General features: G+C 39.0%; 1 protein-coding gene across 6 annotated transcripts in view; it reads left to right on the top strand.

Moving 5' to 3' along the window:
• Window positions 1–12,692, top strand: part of fat3a (FAT atypical cadherin 3a) — a 311,463-nt gene extending 298,771 nt beyond the window's left edge. For 3 of the 6 annotated variants that reach the window (XM_061925526.1, XM_061925525.1, XM_061925523.1), the window contains 2 exons: window positions 5,834–5,869; window positions 10,491–12,692. In XM_061925526.1, coding sequence (XP_061781510.1) covers window positions 5,834–5,869; window positions 10,491–11,089 — 635 coding nt within the window. In that variant the 3' untranslated portion in view covers window positions 11,090–12,692. The remainder of the gene's footprint in view (window positions 1–5,833; window positions 5,870–10,490) is intronic. The other 3 variants (XM_061925528.1, XM_061925527.1, XM_061925524.1) reach the window with 1 other exon arrangement.
• Window positions 12,693–26,314: the final 13,622 nt, after the last annotated feature.

Here is a 26,314-nt window from a genome sequence, read left to right as displayed (position 1 = left end):
TCAAGCATGCAAAAGCAGGTCAATGATCCCACTCCTCCCACAATGTGTACTCCTTGGGCATGTAGCTGAGCCAATTCTTTTGCAGCTAAATGTAAGACCCATACAGACAGTTTATAGCAAAAAAATATAGTCTTATAAGCAGAAAACAATGTGAAATAGATGGACTTTTATTCATCCCACAATGGGGAATTTATATGGTTGCAGTACAGGTTTTTACAAACAGTAACAGAAGTAAAACATAATGAAAACAATCAACAATAATACATATTGCAAACGATTGTATTATATACAGATAAAAAAATAAATTAATAAAAAAGATAAATCTTTTTTTTACTTCATTGATGACTCTTGTTAACCTGACTCTCGCCAGATCCTTGTAGTTCGCTGAGCTCCACACAAGGATCTGGGACTTTTCTATAGGAGATTTATTTCAGAAGGCGGGCCTTGTAAACAAATCATTGTATGTGATTGGATAAGCCACTTGTCCGTTATCTTGAATGACGTGCTACTTCAACCACTCACATCGAAATCAACCTGTTACGCTAATGAGAGCGACGCTGGGGAATCCAAAACAGAACAACCGACATATTGGATAACGACAGAGCGAAAAGTTCTCTGTTCATCTTTTAAATAATTAGTATTCGATCGATGTCGCAAAACAGTTGCAATAGCAGAATCAATGTCAGCGCACGACTCCTCGCTGCGTGCCGCCATTGTTGTTTTAATCAAACAGTCGCTTCGACTCTACGTTACATCTATGAAATCCCGCCCGGCAATTGTTTGCTATCTTGAAGGAATTTGCGTTACCCTCGAGCCCAGATCCCTGTGTGGAGCTCAGCGAACTACAAGGATCTGGCGAAATTCAGGTTAGACTCTTGTTGGCCAAGACGGCGATAAGCGCAGGAGGGCAGGAGAGAGCCATGCGGACTCTACTTTCGTACTTTTCTACAGGTTTTTTCTTAAATCCAATAATGTTTTCACCTTTATCAAAGTGCTGGCACTCGATTCTGCTAAATTATAGTTCGGCAAACAAACTATTTTGTTCTTTGTGATGTTTTGCTGCACAATGTTATTCGAATACAGTGAAAAGCTTTTGGCAAACTAATTCGTCAAAAACCGAATCTAATGAAAAGTCAGGCGTACGAAAGCCGAGGTACCACTGTAACTGTTAATATTGTGGTGGCTGTAGCTCAGTCTGTGAGTACTTGGGTTTTGGAACCAAAAGGGTCCCAGTTCAAGTCGAGCTGACAAAAATAAATATGCTGTTTGACTGTCAAGGATCTCCTGAGCAAGGCACTAAACTGCCCCACGCCTTGGCTCAGGGAGCCAGACAACATTTGTGCACCCATCTGTCCTTGCATGCCTGCATATGTGTGGTCTTCTTCTGTGTGTTGTTCAACACAATACAACATTTCTCAGAATTGTTCAGTCCTCATTAATAATCCCCCGCTGACTTTGTACATTTACCCCTTCATAAAAGACATGGACAGTCCATCATTTTTGGGATCGCTTTATTCTAATTGAGAGACTGAATATCAACAAGAAAATCGAGTAAAAATATTAAATACCGGTTAAGAATTTGTATTTGAGGGAAATAAGTAGACTCTTTACCACAAAGAAAGATATGTTGACGATATTAAGAAAGGTGAAGCACCATCTCGGAATTATAATGGAGGAGCTTGCTAGTAATCTCAAGGGAGTTGAGACCACAGACACATATAGACTAGCATTAGTAACACACTTTGGTGTAAAGATCAGATTAGATCAGACCAAAATCTAAGTCCTTGGCATCAATTTGACTCAACATGTTTGGAGGCAGAGACATATTTAATATGACTCCAACAACAGCATCCCTACTGTTAAACATGAGGTGGAAACATTCTACTTTGGGGTTGTTTCTCTGACCAAAATCCCTCCTGAGATGTGTGTAATGCTAGTGACCAACTACAAGAAACATCTGACCGAGTTACTATCAAGTTACTTAACGAACACAAAGCAACATACGAAAACATATAAATCAATATGCCTAAACATTTGAGGTGTAACAATTGATCGATATATTGATAGATCGATTTATATTCCTAAATCTCAAGCATATTGATTTGTGCTCGGCAAGTTGGCCTTCCGGAAGATAGGTATCGATCCAACATCTATTTAAAAGGCAATATATTTCAATTTCATCAATACTAGAAAAAGGAAAACATTGGATATAAGAACAACAGACTTAATATGAAGTCTAGCGCTTTTATTGAAAAGGACGTGAAACGTTATTTGAGTCTGTTTGCCCTTCTGTGGCATCATAAAAACAAAAATGGCGGATACCTATGGTGGTCAAGAAAGGTCATACCAAATTCAAACGCACAACATAACATCATTGATTAAAACACAAAAACTTTCAGCAACAGCACGATTGTAAAAGCTACAACCAATAAAAACGACACAACACAATAATATAAAGCAAAACTCAACATTACACCACAAATGATGTGACGGACAAAACAGAAGTGACAGCGGAGCAAGTTTGTCGACGGACCAGCTTGAGACAGAAGGTTAAAAACAGTGTAATAAACACTAACAGTACATTAGTAATATCGAAAAAGTAAAAATAAAAGTAATAAATGACTAAAAAAGTGGTGACAAATCTCTTAAGTTTCTAACTTTGTTCATTACTCCCTTGGCCATTTGGTTGGTGTCTCGCCAAAATGTTTCCACTATCATTTCTGTTATGTCTTTATGATGTTCTGTGTGTAATTTAAGGAGTAGCAGGTCAAACCACTCCTCATTTAATCTGAAAAGATTTGGTTGCATTTAATTTCTCCGGTAAATCTAGAGAATTTAACCTGATAGATGTTAGTTGCACTTTGTTTTTGATATATTATTATTTTTATGTTGAAAAACAATAGCAAAAATAGCAGGTAAATCTACTGTTAAAATGTTGGTTACTGTATTTCATTGAAAATTTCTGGAATGTTGAAAATGGTAGCAGAAAAGGTTTCCTCCTGTTAATTCAAATTAAACTGCCGGTTGCACTTTATTTAAGTAAGATGTGAATGCATTGGCCATTAATTGTTGTTTACTTTCTTGTTTGTATCCATAATTCCCTTACAAATAATACCAGGAATGTAGGAAACTTCACCTGTAGTGTCCCAGTATCCATCCAGTATTTATTTCACACACTGGTTGTGTTTATTTTATTTTTTTTAATGTTTTTTTTTTTGCTAAAAAGTTACTGAATCGATTTCAACTCACTAATGGTCCCTGAATCGTATCAGCAAACCCAAATTCTGAATCGAATTGAATCGTTGTTACAATGAATCGTTACACCCCTACGAAATATGTCCCTGGACACATGAGGACTTTGAATATGACCAATGTATGATCCTGTAACTACTTGGTATTGGATTGATACCCAAATTTGTGGTATCATCCAAAACTAATGTAAAGTATCCAAACAACAGAAGAATAAGTGATTATTACATTTTAACAGAAGTGTAGATAGAACATGTTAAAAGAGAAAGTAAGCAGATATTAACAGTAAATGAACAAGTAGATTAATAATTAATTTTCTACCACTTGTCCTTAATAATTTTGACAAAATAATAGAATGGAAAATGACACAATATGTTACTGCATACGTCAGCAGCTACATTAGGAGCCTTTGTTTGTTTACTTACTACTAAAAGACAAGTTGTCTTGTATGTTCACTATTTTATTTTTTTTAATTTTTTTTTATTTTTTATTTTTATTTATTTTTTTTTTCACTATTTTATTTAAGGACTAAATTGTTTAATGTTCCGTAAGATTTTTTGTTAAAATAAAACCAGTAATGCAATTTTTTGTGGTCCCCTTTATTTAGAAAAGTACCAAAAAGTATCAAAAATAATTTTGGTACCGTTTCCGGTACCACAATATTGGTATCGGGACAACACTACTCTCTATTGCTCTCTGATGTTTGGGAGAAATAACAAACATACACGTTGTTTAACTTCTATCTGTGAGGAGTGGGCTGAAATCCCTCCTAAGATGACTGCAACCATGGTGACCAACTAAAATATCTAACCTCTATACTTGCCAACAGGAGTACTAAGCCATGTTTTGCTTGAGCACTTATTTCCCTTAATCAAATGCAAATCAATTAATAACTTGTTTTTAATGTTATTGTATCTGAATTGTTTATACACTCATTCTCTCTGGTATAATAAAACTACCATAACAATTATGGACTGTCCATGTCTTTGTAAAGGGGTAAACTTACAAAATATGATTATTTTGCTTCCTTGCTGTACAACAGGGCTATTCAGTTAAAAAAAACATTTTTGCAGAAGATTCTTAAAAACACAAGAGCACTGTCATACAGATGATCTCTGGCTAGCTTTTTAACAGGTCCTTAAAAACATCAGATTGTCAGGAGTATACAAAATAAAAAAAATAGTTAAGAGAGAAAACCGGTCACCTTGTCCTTTCTGGAAATGGGAAAACAATTGAGTTGATTAGCCCTGATTCTACAGCAACAACAAGAAAGCTCAGATCTTTACTTTTGTAAAAGGTACTTTGATTTAGCTTACTTTCTGGTTTTTAGAAGAAGAAGAAAAACATTCCGTCACATAATGATTTGGATGTTTTGATGTCATAATGTTTTAAAGGGGTCATATCACGCAAAAACAACTTTTGTGTATTTGAGATCCCCATAACCACCGAAAATATCAAACAAAAATATGTCCGTAGTGCGACCCAGTGACCGAAAATGCATTGTTATTGTTTGAATTAACCAGCATACAAACTACAAACCTCCAGCCTCATCTGAAGAATTAAGAAGTAACTTTTGTGTTTCGTGACAATGTACCTACTCGGAGTATGACTTGGAGAGAGAAGGCAAGATTTACAGCTTGGCATGCAGGCACAAAGCCAGCTGTCTAATGGATAAAGAATAATATACTGCATATATATATTTAAACGTTCAGACAGTTCTTACAATTTATCGCAACAGTGCATACAATGAGGAAGTAAGTACAGGGACAGTAGCTTAATAAATGTAATAACATGTTAACGATGTATCATTGTTAGCTTGTAGCATTAGCTTAACCTGCCTACATGTCAATGAGATATAAACAGGCTAATGCTATATTCTTGCATGATTGTACGTATTAGTTTCAAATAGGGAGAAGACATCACAACAACACATACCTAAAGCTTTATGGACTGAAATAAATAATAAATTAACCTTCAAGATGCCTTTATCGCCTCGGCTCTAAAGTTCCATATTCTTGTCAAACCTCTTGTTGCAGACTTGCTCATAAATGCACATGAATGCTGAAATCCATGCCATTTCCATTAGAAGGTAGCGTATAGTTCTAATTTATATTCGTCAGTAGACCCGATATAGAAGCGCTAAAAGCTACAACATTGCTGATGGGGTGGAGACACAGTCGAAGGGGGAGAAGGGCTTTGGCACGTAAATAAGACCGCCAACAAAACGCTGCATTCTAAAGAGACAGTTAGAAAGGAGCTTGAAGATGGTCTGTAAAACAGAATCTATGTACAATTTTGACCGAAGCACCAGCATTACATGTTATGTAGACCACAAAGAAGTGTTTTAAATCATAATATGACCCCTTTAAATAAACTCCTATCGGTATCACATCGATCTGTCTCACAGAACCAAGACTGAACGGAACTATTTTATCTGTAAATATGTTTAATTTTTTTGTAATCGTTCTAACCACATCTGGTTATTATTTTTTTTATTGTCAAAATGACTTGTGGGTCATGAAAACAACAAAACCATTAACATATAAATGCTTAAAGCTTCTAATGTTGTTCTTCCATCTGACAGTGTCAGTCATGGACCCAAGTCAAAACTACAATAGAGGTGACAACATATGGCCTCTGTTATCTATCTATCTATCTATCTATCTATCTATCTATCTATCTATCTATCTATCAACAGTGTTTGGGTTTTTTATACATATACTATATCTGTCTTGCTGCAAAGAGTAGACTTAATCAATCAAATTTTTAAAAAGTATCGATGTGTAATGCCATTTTACAATGACTTTATTGACAAACATTTATGTTTTCTATGCTGTGAGCTGGTATAAATTCAATCATGACAGCATTTTGAAATGTATTATATTCCACAACCTTTTCCCTTGGATCTGCCTTTGGTACACATTTCCATTTAACAAAAGTGTGAAGGTCATTATCCAATAATCATTGTAGCAGAGAGACAAATAAAGTAGGATGTGTGGCTTTTCTCAACTATGTCAAGTGGAATAAATTGATTGCCAGTAGTAAGTATACCCTAAAGTTGATCTTTTTTACACCTGAAAAAGCTGTGTTATTCAGCGCAAAAAAGCTTGATAACACAGAGGGTTGATTGGCTAGCCATCTGCAGTTTATAGTCTGACAGTGGCCTCTTTGAAATGTGGGTTTTGAAATAAGTCTACTCCTTGTATTTTTTTTTATCTTTACAGTTTTTTCTCAGTCGCTACGGTGCATTTCTAACATCACAGTTAACATTTGTACAACATTTAGTGCATTTCTAAATACAATTATTACAAACTCCAAAACATTGTTAATAACCTGCAAAAATTCTTAAAATGAATAGCAATTAGTAATGAAGTCATCGTGACATATTTTTTTATGAACAAAGATATTTCGTCATGTTTTTATTATGACAGTTTACGCTGTGATTTTTTCAAATGCCAAATAGTTAGATCTAGGTGACACTACCCAAAAATGCTCAAAACAGCACTACTCACACAGCCATTTGACAACAACGGTAAAGTTACACAGTACTGTATTTAGCGAGGTAACTTATTCCACACCTTCTACCTTTTACCAGATTGAAACCTGTCTCAGCTGGGATTCACCAATGATCATTTAAAACTTTAAGGGGGCATTTTCCAGGAAAAAAAAAAATTAAGACATGAATATTTGCTTGACAGACTTTGACAACTAGTTCAACATACCATATTTTTCAGACTATAAAGCACACTTAAAATTATTTCATTTCCTCAAAAATCGACTGTGCGCCTTATAACCCGAGTATGTATATGTGTTAATTCTGGTTGTGCTGACTGACGGATTCTATGTGACACAAAGTGTAGTAAAAGGCAGTCACACATAAGCGATATGTGTAGACTGCAGGGTGACACCTCTTCAATAAATCATGCTAGCAAGAACATGTAAGCAAGCAACACCAAAACTTTGATGTTTCATTGATAATATAAAACACGGTGCTAAAAAATCTGTCAAAATGTTTTAGTATGACTTTGGTCAGCGACAAAGCTGCACCGCTTGATGGATTGTTGATGCATTATGGATACCATAGTCAGATGGGTTGTGCTTCAACGTAAGGATATTATTATGGTGTGTGTATAAGGACCCCAAAATGGCACCCATTAGGAGACATATTATCTGGCGTTTTGTTTCGCAAAACCAACTTTTCTTACATATTAGTACCTGCTGATGTGTATTTGTGATCTGCATAAGTCCCGGAAATGTTTTCACGCGTCCGCCGTTATAGCCCACGACGTAGTCAATAAGCGCATTCTTTTTCTCTATCCTCTTGTTGTGGGCATTCATCCTCCACTGTTGCCATTTCTAATACAAAGTAGTGTACAGTTCGAACTTAATTGTTTAGGAGACTTGCTATGGCAGCGCTAACATCTACAACAAAACATGTTGGGAAGAAAAGACACTGCGAAGGTGAGCCACGCAAGTAAGAACCACCCACCAAATGCACCTGAAGAGACGGTCAGAAAGCGGCTTGAAGATGGCCTGTAAAACATGATCTATGCAAAGTTTTGACTAAATAACCACCCTTGCCTGTTATGTAGACCAGAAGAAAGTGTTTTGAATTTAGTAAAAAAAAAAAATCACAATATGATCCTTTTAATCCGGTGCGCCTTTTATATGAAAATAGACCCGTTCGTCGACAGTGCGCCTTATAATCCAGTCCGCTTAATAGTCCAAAAAATAGAGAATTTGTATGTAATGACTCAAGCAATAAAATGAGGAGTTTAAAAATGATTTAAAATGAGTTTATACTAGAGAATGACTATTCAGCAGTCATAAGTGTTGTTTATTTTGACCAACATGACAAAGCAAGTCAGAAAACATCAGAGAATTGGATGAAAGTAATTGATGCATGTCCAAAAGTATTTGTCATTTTTTGGAAAAAAATGAGAATCTGACACTATTGATGTGCACAAAATGTTGTGGAGGTTGAAATCAGAGAAATGCACCAAATGGACTGAGAAAATCCGTAATACAAATCAATGCTTTTTCTTTGATTTGTTAATGTTTGTTTACTGCTTCCCCATCCTCTCACAGCATGTTTGCCTGACACCTTACTTTTTGTCACCCAGTGTGGAGTTATGTGTCCATCCCAGTGGTTGGAAGTATAACCATGCAGATGCATGATATTGTTTTTTGTTGTTTTTGTTTCTTCAATCAAAAACTCGAAGTCCCAGTTACACTCAGAATGAGTTAACCCTATTTTGAATGTGCCTTTTCATACATGAAGTCGTTTGCAACAAACCAACAAAACAAAAACAATTAATATAGTTAAACACAACTAATATGACTAGCAGTTGTTATTTGTGGAAAAGTTTGTTCATTTTGTAAATAAATAGAATTTACAATAGAAGTGGATCATTTTAGTGAAACCGTTGGACACGTTAGGACTTCTTGAGTCACTTCACACAGTAATAATTATTAACATCAATATAATGACAGGTATTAAGATTGACATTAATTAAAAATGATAAAAGCAAGCTTTAATTAAAAATGTATTGTGCAACATAACCAACATAAATATTCCTGTATAAGCATTTATTTAAATGTAAAATTTTATTTTAAGAAATGTAAACACAAAAGAGATCGATAACATACGTGTTTTGCTCAACATTGACCATGCTGTATACATGCACTGTAAGGAATGGTCTTTGTTCAAGTGTATGTTTAACCAATACGTGGGCTCAGTAGATGAACAGGTGCCTTAAGAGTAAGAAATGCTGTATTATGGACTGTGTATGTGTACACCATCCAATTACTAACTAATTGGTAACAAACGCTTAACAAAAAGTTTGGAAACTAAACTAAATCACAACTACAACTGCTTTTTTGAGGTCCACACCCAGTAAAAAGTTCTCGTACATAATGAGGTAATTACGTAACACATGCACGCGCACTAGCTTTGGGTGTTGTTAGCTAATAATACCAATTTGGATAGCTAGCATTAGCTGTCATTGAATGTATATTCTATCATAACAACAACATGACTGCAAATTGTTGTTTCTCTTGGACTGTTTTTGTATGTGTGCACACTCTCATGCCTATTTGTTGACGAGACCGGTTGAGTGACAGCCGTAAACACCAATCATTTTATTTGGGCCGGTAAAAGGTTTTATTACATAAACTTTTTAAATGACGAAAAATATAGACAATTATCAAACAAGTGTATTGTATTAAATCACTAAATCAATCTAGCCGGTGGTGTTTTTGTTATATTTTTTGCTTTGAAAAATGTTACTGTGAGGAAATTCCAAACAGCACCTTTAACATCCACAATTAAAAGATGAATGCTTCAGAAACTGAAATAAGTCAATATTTTAGTATAAGTATACAAACCTACCTGTTCAGTTAGTGGCACATCATTCTGGAAGAAAACTTCACTTTTGTAGTGGGTGAAATCCAGCAGCAATCAATTAGTCAGACAACAGCAAATATTCTCTGCCTTTTAGAAAATATTTAAAAAAATGGATAGACTGTATTTCAGTGAGTTAGAAAAACATTGACACAAGTTAACCTACCTTTTTTTCGCAAAGGAATGTCCACTTACTGCAATTTAGACACCACTAACATGGATTTAATTCAAAATATTTCACTGTTAAGCAGAACGTTTGTTTTCAAATACCGTAGTCACTTAAAGCAAGCCACCGGAATGTATTTAACCACTTTATATAAGAGTATTGTTTACATTCCTAGTATTAGTATTTTACTAGTAAAAGTATTGTAGCCACGACAGGAGTTGTGAGAGATTTTTGTCTGTGCCTCTGAGGGCACTAAATAATTGTTTCCCCTGCTGTATGTAATGATGTGTACAGTGTATGGGAATTTGCCAAGTAAGTATTTCAACATAGCATCTAATAGTGAGCAACTGAGGTAACATATGACCAAATATTGAGTGTCCTCTGCTAACTAATGATGATGCATTTTGGAACAAAGCTTTGCAATTTCCCATGAACCATAGCATGATTTGATCCAGACCCTTAACAGCCCTTGTCTGCATGTCACAGCTGTTACACAAATTGTGCTGATGTTTTCGATGCGAATCCTTTTCATGTGCTTAACCGTCACCCCTTCTGTGTATTGTTGCTGTGGCTGCCTGATGCACACTGAACACTGTTGAAAGGTTTATGGCTACTCCATGTTGAAAGTTCACATTCCACACTGTGACTAACTTCTCCCCTTCTACTGTCCAGCATACCACTGGGACACATCAGACTGGATGCCCAACACCAGGTTGTCAGACGTTGAACAGGTCCCTGGCCACAAATCCCGTACTTGTGGTAATGTTGCAGCACAGCTTGCAGGAAGTGCCCGTGAATTAGAGTCCGACTACTATCTGGGGGGCTACGATGTTGACAGTGACTACCCACCTCCCCATGAAGAAGAATTTTTCAACCAAGACCAACTTCCCCCTCCTTTACCTGTTGTTGAAGACTATGCAGAGCCCCACACATTGCTAACTGCCAATCTTCCAGTTTCAAAAGAGAACACCTTAAGTTCTGTCAGCAGTGGACATCACTTCCACCCCAGTCAATATCTCCCTCCCCATCAACTTCCTGTGGCGGAGGCAGCGCATGGTGACTTCAGTACTTCGGCATGTGGGGTGAGCTCAAGAAATGTTGACATGGATGACTCTGCGTCTCTACATATATGCCTGTCAATCAGAGCATCGTTAGCATCGGACGTGTCAGGCCCCAGTGGATTGGAGGATTCTGAACATAGCAACAGTATGGACGAGCTGCATCAAGGTGTCACCATCATCACGGACTTGCAGCAACAAACTGAGGTGTGATTGTCAAGCAAGCACTCGCTGGAAAATGCACACCATTTATTATTGCCACAGTTGCATCAAAAGAAAAACATCAACTATAAAAACAATGATGCATTTTTTTTAAATATTGGTATTCATGCATTTTCCCATGCAGAATACACAATGTGTTCAACATTTCTTGATGTGCAGGAAAATAAGAAGTACCCTTTCTCTTTCGATAGGAAGTCCTTTTTAATGTCAGAAAACTTGGCTAGAGAATGTGAATAAGAAAGTTTAATCTGCAAGTGAATCATGTGATGGAGAATTGTAAGAAAAACCGAAAGGACTTTCATGTAAGTGAAGAGGTTGATTGTCACAGATGCCAAAGGAGTACTTCTTTCTAGAAACGCAACATTTTCCTTAACAAAATTTCCATTAAATGCTTTTCCTCATCGTACAATTTGAAGTGCTTGTACAGATTTAGTTTAATGAGCATATGTTGTAATTTATGGCCACGTTTATAAAAGTATTTGATTTCATGTGGAATGTAATCCCTTGAACCTTGACAAGTATTGTATGAAAGCTAAGGGCTGCTGTTGTTGATCTTATACTGTATTGTCTGTATTTGTCTCTCATCCCTAGAAAAAAATGTCTAATATTTTATGAGTAAATTAGTAGTTAGTCATTTTAGCCGGATCAAGTTATCTTGGATATGTTAAATAGCTTGTTCTGGAAGTGATTGCTTTTTCATACATGAACCTTTTGACCCAGATATAAGATGGTACTTTTCTTCCCTAGAATAAAATGATAGAGAACGAGAGAGGCAAACACATTTTCTCTTACATACTAATACTGAATAATTTATTTGCTGTAATTTTAACACTGGTCCATGTTTCAAGAGGTCTCAGTCAGCTTGTTTGATGTGCACTTGAATTGAGTAGATTGCATTCATTCTTGACCAAATACTGTAAGGCTATGTCCACACGAACACTGCTACTGTAAAAACACACATTTTTCAATGCACTTTGGCCTAAGCAGAATCGTCAAACAACTAAGAAATATAAGTTTGGTCTTAAAAAAGTGTTTTCCAAAAACTGGTCTGTGACCCTGGCCCAGGTAAAAAGTAATTCTATAGTTGAGTCAATACAGTATATACTTATAGTATGGGTATTATTTATACTGTATATATTATTTCTCATAGGGATGTGTGGCAACTATATACCCCAACACTAAAATTGACAGCGTACTAATTCTAAATAGTGTTTTTGTAAAACTTCAGATTGACGTGGGGAATATAAAATACAATGTTAATGTTTGTATACATAGAGTTGCCAACTGAGTGATCATTAGAAGGAATGTGCACAAAAAGTTTGGGCTGGTGGCTATGGAAACAGTTTTATAATATATTTTGGATGTGGTCTTGGTATACTCGGTTTTTTAATTATGTAATAATTTTCAGAAATATGGAAAGTGTCTACATTTCACAGCTGCCGTAATTTAGTTTTACAAAATGTTTTCATTCATGGTGCATTAGTGATGTGTTTTGTCATTATGTAAATTAAACTTTGTACCATGCTCATAAATTGTACCTCTTTGTGACATATGGTATGTTGATGTAATTATTCCTGAATTAAAAACACACTCAAAAAGGACAACCGGAAAAGGTAAAAAGTGCACTTACTGGATTCATTCACCAACATAATTATTTCACCAATATATCTGTACAATCTACATATTGTAGAGGAAATACTTATGTTACCCCCTTATTTTAACAAAAATGGACAGAATAGCAACATAACATCCAGCCCATCAATACAAATGTGTACATACATTTATATTTAACTGACTGAAATAAATATTACAAATGAACATGGCATTATAGAAAACGATGCATTGACACTGAAAAATATTCAATTGAAAAATATGTGTCAGGAACTGCTGGTGTTGAACCCCAAGATGCAGAGATAGCAGGCGTAGCACAGCGCAGGAAAACATGACTTTAATACAGGGGTCTCAGAAACGCGGCCCGCGAGACGTTTTTTGCGGCCCGCACCTCAATATGAAAATGTAATGTTAGTGCGGCCCGCGAGTTTTATATGAATGGCGCTTGACAGCGTCATGTTTGCCAACCCTCCCGATTTTTCCGGGAGACTCCTGAATTTCAGGGTAACTATTCTCTTGAATGTCTTCCCCCAAACAACAATATTAAGGGCGTGCCGTGAAGTCACTGCCTTTAGCGCCCTCTACAACAGCGTGTCAGCCCAGTCACATGTTGTAATTGGCTTCTGTACACACACGTAAGTGACTGCAAGACATACTTGTAATGTAGAGTATATGTAGAATATATTTATATTATTTATATATTATATATATAATATATTATATATATTATATTATTTATTATTATTACTGTCTATTGTGAGCGAACTGTGGTGCTGAATTTCCCCCAGGGATCAATCAAGTACTTTCTATTCTATTCTACTTGATCAACAGCCACACAGGTCACACTGAGGGTGGCCTTATAAACAAGTTTAACACTGTTACAAATATGCGCCACACTGTGAACCCACACTAAACAAGAATGACAAACACATCTCGGGAGAACATCCGCACTGTAACACAACATAAACAAAACAGAACAAGTACCCAGAATCCTATGCAGCCCTAACTCTTCCGGGCTGCAGTATACACCCACGCTACCTGCGCCCCCACACATCAACCCCACCCACGCCCGTGCGTGCGTCGGTTGAGGTGGGTGGGGTTTGGTGGTAGCGAGGGTGTATATTGCAGCCCGAAAGAGTTAGGGCTGCAAGGTGTTCTGGGTATTTGTTCTGTTGTCTTTATGTTGTCTTACGGTACGGATGTTCTCCAGAAATGTGTTTGTCATTCTTGTTTGGTGTGGGTTCACAGTGTGGCGCATATTTGTAACACTGATAAAGTTGTTTATACAGCCACTCTCAGTGTGACCTGTATGGCTGGTGATCAAGTATGTCTTGCAGTCACTTACGTGTGTCTGCAGAAGCCTCATACTACAGTACATGTGACTGGGCCGGCACGCTGTTTGTATGGTGAAAAAGCGGACGCGACGACAGGTTGTAGAGGACGTTAAAGGCAGTGCTATCACGGCACGCCCTTAATATTATTGTCCGGGTGAAAATCGGGACAAATTCGGGGGAATGGTTGCCCCGGGAGATTGTCGGGAGGGGCACTGAAATTCTGGAGTCTCCCGGAAAAATCGGGAGGGTTGGCAAGTATGTTGCTAGGGCGGGATAGCCATTCAAAGAAGGTGAATTCATTAAAAAGTGCATGTTAGAAATCTTTTCTTGCGGCCCAGCCTCACCCAGTATCTGCATCCAGTGGCCCCCAGGTAAATTGAGTTTGAGACCCCTGCTTTAATAGGATAACAGGAAACAATCATCAAGCACTGACTAGAGGTCAAGGCAGGCATAAATATTAGCCAGCTTGTTGACACAACAGGTGTGGTCAGGCTGTCAATCAGCGGCAGTTGAAGGGAAATAGCACATCATCACAGTATCCCCCCTTTATGGACGGTACTAGGTTCAAAAGTCACGGGAGGGTGGAGGGCGGAGTTGGTGGCGCGTCACCAAGCCTTGTGTCTCCACAGCCAACGAGGGACAGTCAGGTGGCGGCGACGCGTTGAACGCCGCTGCATCTGGCAAGGCAGGCGACTACGGAACGGCCACCTTAGTAGCCGACGAGAAGTTCGCGGAGGTGACGAGGATGACGGCGCTGTTAGACAGCCCGCCGGAGACGAGGATGGTGTTTCCAGAGCTGGAACAGCAGGCGACTGGGCTGTCGTGGGTCCAGAGCTGGCATCTGCGATGGCCTCACTTGAAGAGGTGAGAGCTGTGCTTCCGCACAGCTGACCTTAGCACCCCCATCATGGGACGGATTTCAGACGTCCCAAGAAAGGCTGAGGGAGCGGGTCGGGAGCTGGAGGGTCTCGGGTTCTGCCGACTGTGGCCGCCCCCCTGGAACAAACGACAGGGACGGGTGGTAGGGAGCCGAAGAACCAGTCCGTGCAGCACTCAAGCCACAGAGCTTGTCCATCAAGGAGACCAAGCGAGTACACTTCTCGTCTGCGGCTTTCTCCCAAGCAGCCATCCGTTGCCTCCAGACAGCCCACCAAACTTCCGCGGGGTTCGTACTTGGCTCGATGATTCTGTCTGGAACTGCTGGTGTTAAACCCCAAGATGCAGAGATGACAGGCGTAGCGCAGGAAAACATGACTTTATAAGGATAACATCATCTAATTTTATTCTGTGAAATGTTTTTTTCCCCATTACATTTTTTTTTTCCATTGTCATCAATTTCACTTTCTGGTTTTAATTGATAATTGATTATTAGTTTCAGCTTCATGAAAGTGGTTTAGGGAGAGACAAGAGCACATGAGGATTCCAAGCTTTGAGAAAGCCATCATTATTTAGTCTGAAAGGTTCACGTTGAGATAACTAAATCTCTTATATACTTGAACTTGTTAAATGCTGTAAGTGGTGTCCAATCTGCGGCAATGGGGGCCCATTTTGGTTTTAGTTCACTGCTGCTGAAACTGAGGTTTGTTAGCTAGCTAACCATAGATTACAGCAGTGTTAGCTGCTAATAGTGGTACATGCAGGGCCGCACCGCACTGAACACAGATCATGCGTTGTGCATAAGCCTTTTTTTTGGTGAAAAAGCGCAAGGAAAATGTAAATTAATGATAAGGCGCTTCATATGAAATGTTACCGCAAACGCTCCTTAATTCATCAGAATATAATGGCAAAATTCCCCTCTTAGGTCTATCAATCAATCAATCAATCAATGTTTATTTACATAGCCCTAAATCACAAGTGTCTCAAAGGGCTGCACAAGCCACAACGACATCCTCGGTACAGCCCACATAAGGGCAAGGAAAAACTCACCCCAGTGGGACGTCGATGTGAATGACTATGAGAAACCTTGGAGAGGACCGCATATGTGGGTAACCCCCCCCCTCTAGGGAGACCGAATGCAATGGATGTCGAGTGGGTCTAACATAATATTGTGAGAGTCCAGTCCATAGTGGATCCAGCATAACAGTAAGAGTCCAGTCCACAGTGGGGTCAGCAGGAAACCATCCCGAGCGGAGACGGGTCAGCAGCGCAGAGATGTTCCCAACCGATATACAGGCGAGCGGTCCACCCCGGGTCCCGACCCCGGACAGCCAGCACCCCATCCATGGCCACCGGATCTGTGTGTCTCCCCTTCCACAAGGGATAGGGGGGAGCAGAGGAGAAAAGAAAAGAAATGGCAGATCAACTGGTCTAAAAAAAGGGGGGCTATTCAAAGGCTAGGGTATACAAATGAGTTTTGAGATGGGACTTAAATGTTTCTACTGAGGTAGCATCTCTAACTGTTACCGGGAGGGCATTCCATAGTGCTGGAGCCCGAATAGAAAACGCTCTACAGCCCGCAGACTTTTTTTGGGCTCTGGGAATCACTAATAAGCCGGAGTTCTTTGAACGCAGATTTCTTGCCGGGACATATGGTACAATACAATCGGCAAGATAGGCTGGAGCTAGACCGTGTAGTATTTTATACGTAAGTAGTAAAACCTTGAAGTCACATCTTAAGTGCACAGGAAGCCAGTGCAGGTGAGCCAGTATAGGCGTAATATGATCAAACTTTCTTGTTCTTGTCAAAATTCTAGCAGCCGCATTTTGTACCAACTGTAATCTTTTAATGCTAGACATAGGGAGACCCGAAAATAATACGTTACAGTAATCGAGACGAGACGTAACGAACGCATGAATAATGATCTCAGCGTCGCTAGTGGACAAAATGGAACAAATTTTAGCGATATTACGGAAATGAAAGAAGGCCGTTTTAGTAACACTCTTAATGTGTGACTCAAAGGAGAGAGTTGGGTCGAAGATAATACCCAGATTCTTTACTGAGTCGCTTTGTGTAATTGTTTGGTTGTCAAATGTTAAGGTGGTATTATCAAATAAATGTCGGTGTTTAGCAGGACCGACAATCAGCATTTCCGTTTTCTTAGTGTTGAGTTGCAAGAAGTTAGCGGACATCCATTGTTTAATTTCATTAAGACACGCCTCCAGCTGACTACAATCCGGCGTGTTGGTCAGCTTTAGGGGCATGTAGAGTTGGGTGTCATCAGCATAACAATGAAAGCTAACACCGTATTTGCGTATGATGTCGCCTAGCGGCAACATGTAAATACTAAAGAGTGCGGGGCCAAGAACCGAACCTTGGGGGACTCCGCACGTTACCTTAACATAGTCCGAGGTCACATTGTTATGGGAGACGCACTGCATCCTGTCAGTAAGATAAGAGTTAAACCACGACAAGGCTAAGTCTGACATACAAATACGTGTTTTAATACGCTCTAATAAAATGTTATGATCGACGGTATCGAAAGCAGCGCTAAGATCAAGAAGCAGCAACATAGATGACGTATCAGAATCCATCGTTAGCAGTAGATCATTAGTAACTACTTCCGGCCGGTCATAGAGTCCACGTTTCATACATAGTAGTTTATTATTCTTCATCATTGTTGAAACATCTTCATAAAACACTGTGGAAACTAAAAATGAGAAGATGAAATCTCTAAATGAAGAAGTTACATGTCTAATACATGTCACTCAATAATAATAGTGGGTAATAACAATAGTGTCAGGCTTGGTCAAAAATAGGTCTCAGGTGCAGAGTAGGGAACAATCCGGCAGGCTTTTATTTTGAAAGCTTCTTTTCACCTCCAGAGTCAGGTTTATTCAACATATGCTATAACCTGACTCGACGGCGAAAAAAGGTTCCGCAAAAAGGAACAACCGAAAATCACTCCAAAAGGAGGAAACACAGAAACAATAACAAACTATACTTGGCGCAGGATATAATCTATTAAATATATCATAAACAAAAACGCTCCAAAAGGAGGGAGAAACAATGGCTATAAAACTTCTTCACTGTCTCTTATCTAAAAAAAATAGTTAACAAAAAATGTCACTCAAAAAATTGAGGAAAAGGAGGAACTGTGAAACAAAACTGAAAACTCACCACTTCGGCTGCAAAACTAAATAACCAAAAATCACTCTGCTGAGGAGGAGAAAACGAAAACTCAAAATACCAACAAGGGAATTCAGGATCAAGATACTCAAACAAGAGACGAGGCAAGGCTTGGACGATGCTAAAGAGGCACGAAAGAACGAGACAATCTGGCAAAGGGGTAATGGGAACAGGTGGAAACAATTAGGGATCAGGGATGACGTCAGACTGATGACACAAAAGGAAGGGCAGGTGACCTGAAACGAGAGGAGAGTTACTTTTCAAACTAAAACATGCAATTTACAAGACAGAAAAAAACAAGACAAGACATCCTCACCGTGGTGTGACAAATAGAGATTTAAAGGAGCCATATGTAATAATGTGGCCGGAAATGGTACTGCAATCACGGTCAAAATTACCGGTATGTAGTCCCCTCGCTCTCTCCCTGACTGAGATTGCCAGATACGCAGCCAAATCCAGCTCAATCAACTCCTAGGAACTTCAAACGTCCACTGCCTCTTACTAGGGTTGAGGTGTTGGGAATATAATAGCTGAATAGACAAGCGTTTTGTCAATAACAAATCTCTAACCAACACATTTTACACAGCAATGAGGCTATTTTCAGGAAGAAGTATGTGATGCCTGCGTACAATATCACAACAAATGGCAATCATATGGTTATTTTCAGTACTATCAGAAAACAAAGACTAAAACAAACTAAAACCAACACTAGCAATGGTTATACTGGTGAAAATAAGTAGAACATGCTAATGTACGCCCAAAACTATAGCTGCTACACGAATGAGGAATTATTTTATCATGCAATTTGGCTGTCTCTGTATGTTTCACATTGCCATGATGACAGCCGGTACCCAGTTCCTCAGTGTATCAGCATATTTACAACGAAATAGGCACCGACACTACTCATATCCACATAGGTTTTTTTTGTCGGAAAGATATTTTGCCCTGTCAGTTCGAATACACATAGGCTAACAAGCATATATTTCCCCCGTCAGCCTATATGTCGACGTGTCATTGTCCAGGCTAGCATACTAAGCATTACACTCGGAGCTAAGCACCATCAAACGAAGCATTCGTTGCATGAACATACTAGCTTTGTTAGACAAGATCATAGACTGTATTGGACAATATGGTTTACATACAAAATGTCCATTTCCTATTATTACAAACCCCGTTTCCATATGAGTTGGGAAATTGTGTCAGATGTAAATATAAACGGAATACAATGATTTGCAAATCCTTTTCAACCCATATTCAATTGAATGCACAACAAAGACAAGATATTTGATGTTCAAACTCATAAACTTTTTTTTATTTTTTGCAAATAATAATTAACTTAGAATTTCATGGCTGCAACACGTGCCAAAGTAGTTGGGAAAGGGCATGTTCACCACTGTGTTACATCACCTTTTCTTTTAACAACACTCAATAAGCCATTGGGAACTGAGGAAACTAATTGTTGAAGCTTTGAAAGTGGAATTCTTTCCCATTCTTGTTTTATGTAGAGCTTCAGTCGTTCAACAGTCCGGGGTCTCCGCTGTCGTATTTTACGCTTCATAAACAGGTATGGACTGCAGGCGGGCCAGGAAAGTACCCGCACTCTTTTTTTACGAAGCCACGCTGTTGTAACACGTGCTGAATGTGGCTTGGCATTGTCTTGCTGAAATAAGCAGGGTCCATGAAAAAGACTGCGCTTAGATGGCAGCATATGTTGTTCCAAAACCTGTATGTACCTTTCAGCATTAATGGTGCCTTCACAGATGTGTAAGTTACCCATGCCTTGGGCACTAATGCACCCCCATACCATCACAGATGCTGGCTTTTGAACTTTGCGTCGATAACAGTCTGGATGGTTCGCTTCCCCTTTGGTCCGGATGACACGGTGTCGAATATTTCCAAAAACAATTTGAAATGTGGACTCGTCAGACCACAGAAAACTTTTCCACTTTGCATGAGTCCATCTTAGATGTTCTCGGGCCCAGATGTTGTTGATAAATGGCTTTCGCTTTGCATAGTAGAGCTTTAACTTGCACTTACAGATGTAGCAACCAACTGTATTTAGTGACAGTGGTTTTCTGAAGTGTTCCTGAACCTATGTGGTGATATCCTTTAGAGATTGATGTCGGTTTTTGATACAGTGCCGTCTGAGGGATCCAAGGTCACGGTAATTCAATGTTGGTTTCCGGCCATGCCGCTTACGTGGAGTGATTTCTCCAGATTCTCTGAACCTTTTGATGATATTATGGGCCGTAGATGTTGAAATCCCCTAAATTTCTTGCAATTGCACTTTGAGAAACGTTGTTCTTAAACTGTTTGACTATTTGCTCACGCAGCTGTGGACAAAGGAGTGTACCTCGCCCCATCATTTCTTGTGAAAGACTGAGCATTTTTTGGGAAGATGTTTGTATACCCAATCAAGGCACCCACCTGTTCCCAATTAGCCTGCACACCTGTGGGATGTTCCAAACAAGAGTTTGATGAGCATTCCTCAACTTTATCAGTATTTATTGCCACCTTTCCCAACTTCTTTGTCACGTGTTGCTGCCATCAAATTCTAAAGTTAATGATTATTTGCAAAAAAAAAATGTTTGTCTGTTTGGACATCAAATATGTTGTCTTTGTAGCATATTCAACTGAATATGGATTGAAAATGATTTACAAATCATTGTATTCCGTTTATATTTACATCTAACACAATTTCCCAACTCATATGGAAACGGGGTTTATACAAGTAATAAGAAAACGTAAATGCCTTACTTACCTATCAAGGAGGAAATTACTAAGGTCTGACATGTTTAGTAATTTTACCAGTGGCAGTAGCGAGACAAAGAGTAACTGGCAACCTGGATGTGACACACTCACAGACTTTCTAATTGGTCAAATGGTAGAGGGCGGTACATCGAAATTAAAACAATAACAAGATTCGGGGCTGTAAATCTAATTTTGAAATGAGCATATCCCGGTTGAACTATTGTAATCAGTTATAGAGGTATTGGAAAAGAACATGATTTATTAATGTCTTTTGACATATCAGGGCCATTTAATAACTTGACATGAATTTATTACATGTGGCTCTTTTAAAATTTGGGCCGCCACATGTGTATTTTGCCATTCTGTAGTAAACTGCGAATGCAGCTGGTAGTTACAGTGCTGTTCTACCAGAGAAGAAGAAGACGCAGAGAATACAAATTCACAGAAGAAAAAGTGACGGAACAGTAAAGTTTATCTAGAGACACATGCAGCTTTGAACAACACTTGTCTAGAAATAGAGGGTAAATACTATGTTAAACACTGGTCATTTCTGAGGCAATAAAGTTTCTTAAGTTATGTTTTAACTGATGCTAATATTGTTATTTTGAACTATTTTATTTTTATAATTGAACAATTTATTTCCCATGAATTTGTTTAACTACAAAACATGCATCAAACTCAATTCAAATTTGATCAAAAAGTATAAAAATCGTACCACATAAAAACAAAAGTGTAAAAACATGTTGTAATGTATGGCGTTATGTTTGTGTCTTAATGTTGAGGTCGCAAAGGCAGAGTTTGAAGACAGAAAAATATGATTTGCAAGCCCAGACATATTTTGAAAATAAATTAAACTCACGCAAAAAAATGTTTTTTGAGCGAATATAAATGTATTTTGTGTACAATAAAAGTGTTTGCTTGTCTGCTATTATCCAAATTCCATCCATCCATCCATTTCCACTGCTTGTCCCTTTTGGGGTCACGGGGGTGCTGTAGCCTATTCCAGCTGCATTCAGGCTGAAGGCGGGGTAAATTAAATGATAAATGGGTTGTACTTGATAGCGCTTTTCTACCTTCAAGGTACTCAAAGCGCTTTGACACTACTTCCACATTTACCCATTCACACACACATTCACACACTGATGGAGGGAGCTGCCATGCAAGGCGCTAACCAGCACCCATCAGGAGCAAGGGTGAAGTGTCTTGCTCAGGACACAACGGACATGACGAGGTTGGTACTAGGTGGGGATTGAACCAGGGACCCTCGGGTCGCGCACGGCCACTTTTCCACTGCGCCACGCCGTCCCAAGACACCCTGAACAATTTGCCACCTCATCGCTGAGCCATTATCTGAATTAACACTCAATAATTAGTGCTGTCTGCAGCCAGATGGATGATCAATCATATTTTGTTCATAGTTAACTCAAAATTATTCACAATTAATCACAGATATATATAATTTTTTGTCATTAATAAGTGCACCATAGACAGATAATTTTGAACGAACGGACAATTAATTTGCTTTATTGAAATGTGTTGTAAACATTATGCTTCTTTAAACAGCTCAATACAAAAAGGACCAAGGATTTAATGATAATAAAAACAAAAATGCCCACTGTGTGTTGGTGTCTTGCCAGATTTTGTATTTTGTAGAAATACAAAATTTATATTCCTGTTTTAGGAGCACTTTCATTCAGAGGAAGAGCTACATTCCATGTTTAGATAACAGTTTCACACACAAATAACACAAAATGTTAATTGTTATTTGTGTTACATGTGTTATAAGTTAATGGTCTTCATATTGCTGCATGGCAATGTTTTCACCTTCTTTATTATTAATAAAATTTAATATTCAGCCTGCCAATCGTTTTGTAATTGAGGACTCAACCAGAACATGTTTATAAAATAATTTACACAATATTTCAGCCAGCCAGAATTTTTTTACTTCAAAAGTACTAAACTAAAAATGAAAGTTAAGCAAAAACTTTACATTAACATTACAAAGTACAGTAGTACGGTAGTACCGGCTGGTTTCAGTCTGTGCCAAAAAAGTACCGGATTCGGTGCCCACCACTATAGTGACAAAGCATGATCGTAATGTAATTTTGCAAATGCAGTTAAACCCAATGTATTGTGTCGCGCATTTATTTTGAAGCCGGAAAAGTGTGTCATTGGTGTGAGAAAGTGTCTTGACATGTTTTAAAATCGGATCGACTGTTTTCAATTAAAAAAAAGTATCTTTCGACATTCTGCTGACCGTCTTTCATTTCTGTTTAACTTTTATGTCGTCTTACTTACTAAAGCAGTCACAATAACAATTTTAAATGTTATGTTATCACTGCAGCTTAACCGTAATCTGAACACGGAATAGAATAGAGTTTTATTGTCAATATCACAGTGAAACAACACCCACCAGAACAACAAGCGAAGCAGGCGTTTGCTGCAGGCATGTCGCCTCTTCTCACTGAAAAAAATAGTCCTTTCTTGTCAGGATAAAAACTTGCCATGGATTTGAACCTGATATTTCTACAAGGTAGAGAACTTTCCTTTGGCCATTTCTGCTCGCTTCTGGCTCATCAGTAACAAGTGAACTGCAGCCAAGAACTCCCCGAGGGTCAAAATGCACGTGTGTGAGGGCGATTAGCCCTAATTTTAACACATGTTTATATCACTACTATCACCCCAGCTTTACATGTCTGCTTTTAGATGTTTTAAATGAATAAATAAAGCGATACTTACATTTTAAAGTCTCTCTGTCCGACTGCAGACAGCACTAATCATTGAGTGTTAATATGGAGAATAGCAAACAAGCAAACACTTTTATTGAGCACAAAATACATTTATATTCGCTCCCAAAAAAAAATTTCCGCGTGAGTTTTATTTGTTTTCAAAATATATCCATCCATCCATCCATTTTCTACCGCTTATTCCCTTCGGGGTCGCTGTTCTTGCAAAACATATTTTTCCGTCCTGAAAATCTACCTTTGCAACCTCAACATTAAGACACAAATATAACATGGCATTATATACTCAGTGGCCTAGTGGTTAGAGTGTCCGCCCTGAGATCGGTAGGTTGTGAGTTCAAACCCCGGCCGAGTCATACCAAAGACTATAAAAATGGGACCCATTACCTCCCTGCTTGGCACTCAGCATCAAGGGTTGGAATTGGGGGTTAAATCTCCAAAAATGATTCCCAGGCGCGGGACCGCCGCTGCCCACTGCTCCCCTCACCTGAACAAGGGGATGGGTCAAATGCAGAGGACAGATTTCACCACACCTAGTGTATGTGTGACAATCATTGGTACTTAAACTTAACTTTAACGTATGTCTGACGCCAAGTGCAAAAAAACAGCAGCATTAAAATACATTACCGTATTTTCCGCACCATAAGACGCCCTGGGTTATAAGCCGCGCCTTCAATGAACGGCATATTTCAAAACTTTGTCCACCTATAAGACGCCCCGTGTTATAAGCCGCATCTAACTGCGCTAAAGGAATGTCAAAAAAACAGTCAGATAGGTCAGTCAAACTTTAATAATATATTAAAAACCAGCGTGATGTGGGCGCGCACGGAGTCGTATATCAACGGAGCTGCGTGAAAAAAGCCACCCGGCCTCTTCGCGTAAACTTACCTTAATCACTCGCTCATCTTTTCTTCATCCATCCCTTCGAGTTAGCTTTTATGATGACGCCGGCTGGAAAGGTCTCTTTTGGCAAGGTCTTCCTTTTGAATATCACCATGGGTGGAAGTTTCTGGCCATTAGCATGGCAAGCTAGAACCACAGTGAAGGATGACTTCTCATTCCCTGTGGTGCGAATATTCACCGTACGTGCTCCCGTTGTATCCACAGTGCGGTTCACAGGAATATCAAAAGTCAGTGGAACCTCGTCCATGTTGATAATGTTCTCTGGCCGGATCTTTTTTTCAGCTATCTTGTTTTTACAATATGCACGGAAAGTAGCCAGCTTTTCTTGAAAGTCTTTAGGCAGTTGCTGTGAAATAGTCCGTGTGCGGATGGAGAGATTGCGTCTTTTCATGAACCGGATCCCTGTCGCTTAGTAGGAGCCATTTTGTGGTCTTTACAGATGTAAACACACAAAGGAAATGAAACGTAATATCCGCACGCTTCTTCTTCTTCTACGCGGGCGGGTGGTTGCTTACAGTAGAAGAAGAAGCGCTTCCTGTTCTATAGGGGCGGGTGCTTACCTTGGCGGTTGCTTGCGTAGAAGAAGAAGCACTTCCTCTTCTACGGGGAAAAAAGATGGCGGCTGTTTACCGTAGTTGCGAGACCGAAACTTTATGAAAATGAATCTTAATATTAATCCATATATAAAGCGCACCGGGTTATAAGGCGCACTGTCAGCTTTTGAGGAAATTTGTGGTTTTTAGGTGCGCCTTATAGTGCGGAAAATACGGTAGTTTGAAGTGGCAACTTGTCCAGGGGGCCTCTGCCAATTCCAGCCGAGTGCAGCCATCCATCCATCCATCCATCTTCTTCCGCTTATCCGAGGTCGGGTCGCGGGGGCAGCAGCCTAAGCAGGGAAGCCCAGACTTCCCTCTCCCCAGCCACTTCGTCCAGCTCCTCCCGGTGGATCCCGAGGCGTTCCCAGGCCAGCCGGGAGACATAGTCTTCCCAACGTGTCCTGGGTCTTCCCCGTGGCCTCCTACCGGTCGGACGTGCCCGAAACACCTCCCGAGGGAGGCGTTCGGGTGGCATCCTGACCAGATGCCCGAACCACCTCATCTGGCTCCTCTCGATATGGAGGAGCAGCGGCTTTACTTTGAGCTCCCCCCGGATGGCAGAGCTTCTCACCCTATCTGCAGCTTTACAGTTAATTGCAATACAACTAAATGCTCTAACTTCAGAGTTGTATTTTCATAGGCAATTACAACTATATACTGTAACTTAACAATTGTAATGTTATTGCTAACTACTGTCTTATTTTAACAGCATATAGCCACCTACTGTAGAATAGTATGCAATGTAGTATATGGAACCACTTAGGAGACAAATCAGTTTGAATTTACAGTAATTTGTTGTGATATTACAGAGGACTATAATTACAGTATCGTACTGTGGAAAAAAAAAACTGTAAATGCTGTGAAAAATAATGATATCCTAATTTTTACAGCCATCCGTTGTAATGAAAGAGTACATTTTGATTACAGTATTTTACTGTAGAGAAAATACTGTTAAATGCTGTGGAATCTTGGTAACTTTTAAAGTGTAGCATTGAAAAACACATGAAAAAAATCCTATATTCATTCATTTTGTCCAGTGGCAGTACATCTTTTTCCACAATGCCAACATGTATTTCAGCCAAACCTCAGTGGCTGCAGTGTTCTGACTCCACAATTAAATGCTTCACTCAGTAACCTTTGATTATTTGTTGTCTCCCTTTGCTGATATAAATCTACCATTACAATTATGAGCTGTTCATATTTTATTAAGA

This window comes from Nerophis lumbriciformis, linkage group LG30, assembly GCF_033978685.3.
Source record: "Nerophis lumbriciformis linkage group LG30, RoL_Nlum_v2.1, whole genome shotgun sequence".
Taxonomy (NCBI): domain Eukaryota; kingdom Metazoa; phylum Chordata; class Actinopteri; order Syngnathiformes; family Syngnathidae; genus Nerophis; species Nerophis lumbriciformis.
This window is presented reverse-complemented; position numbering and strand designations above follow the sequence as displayed.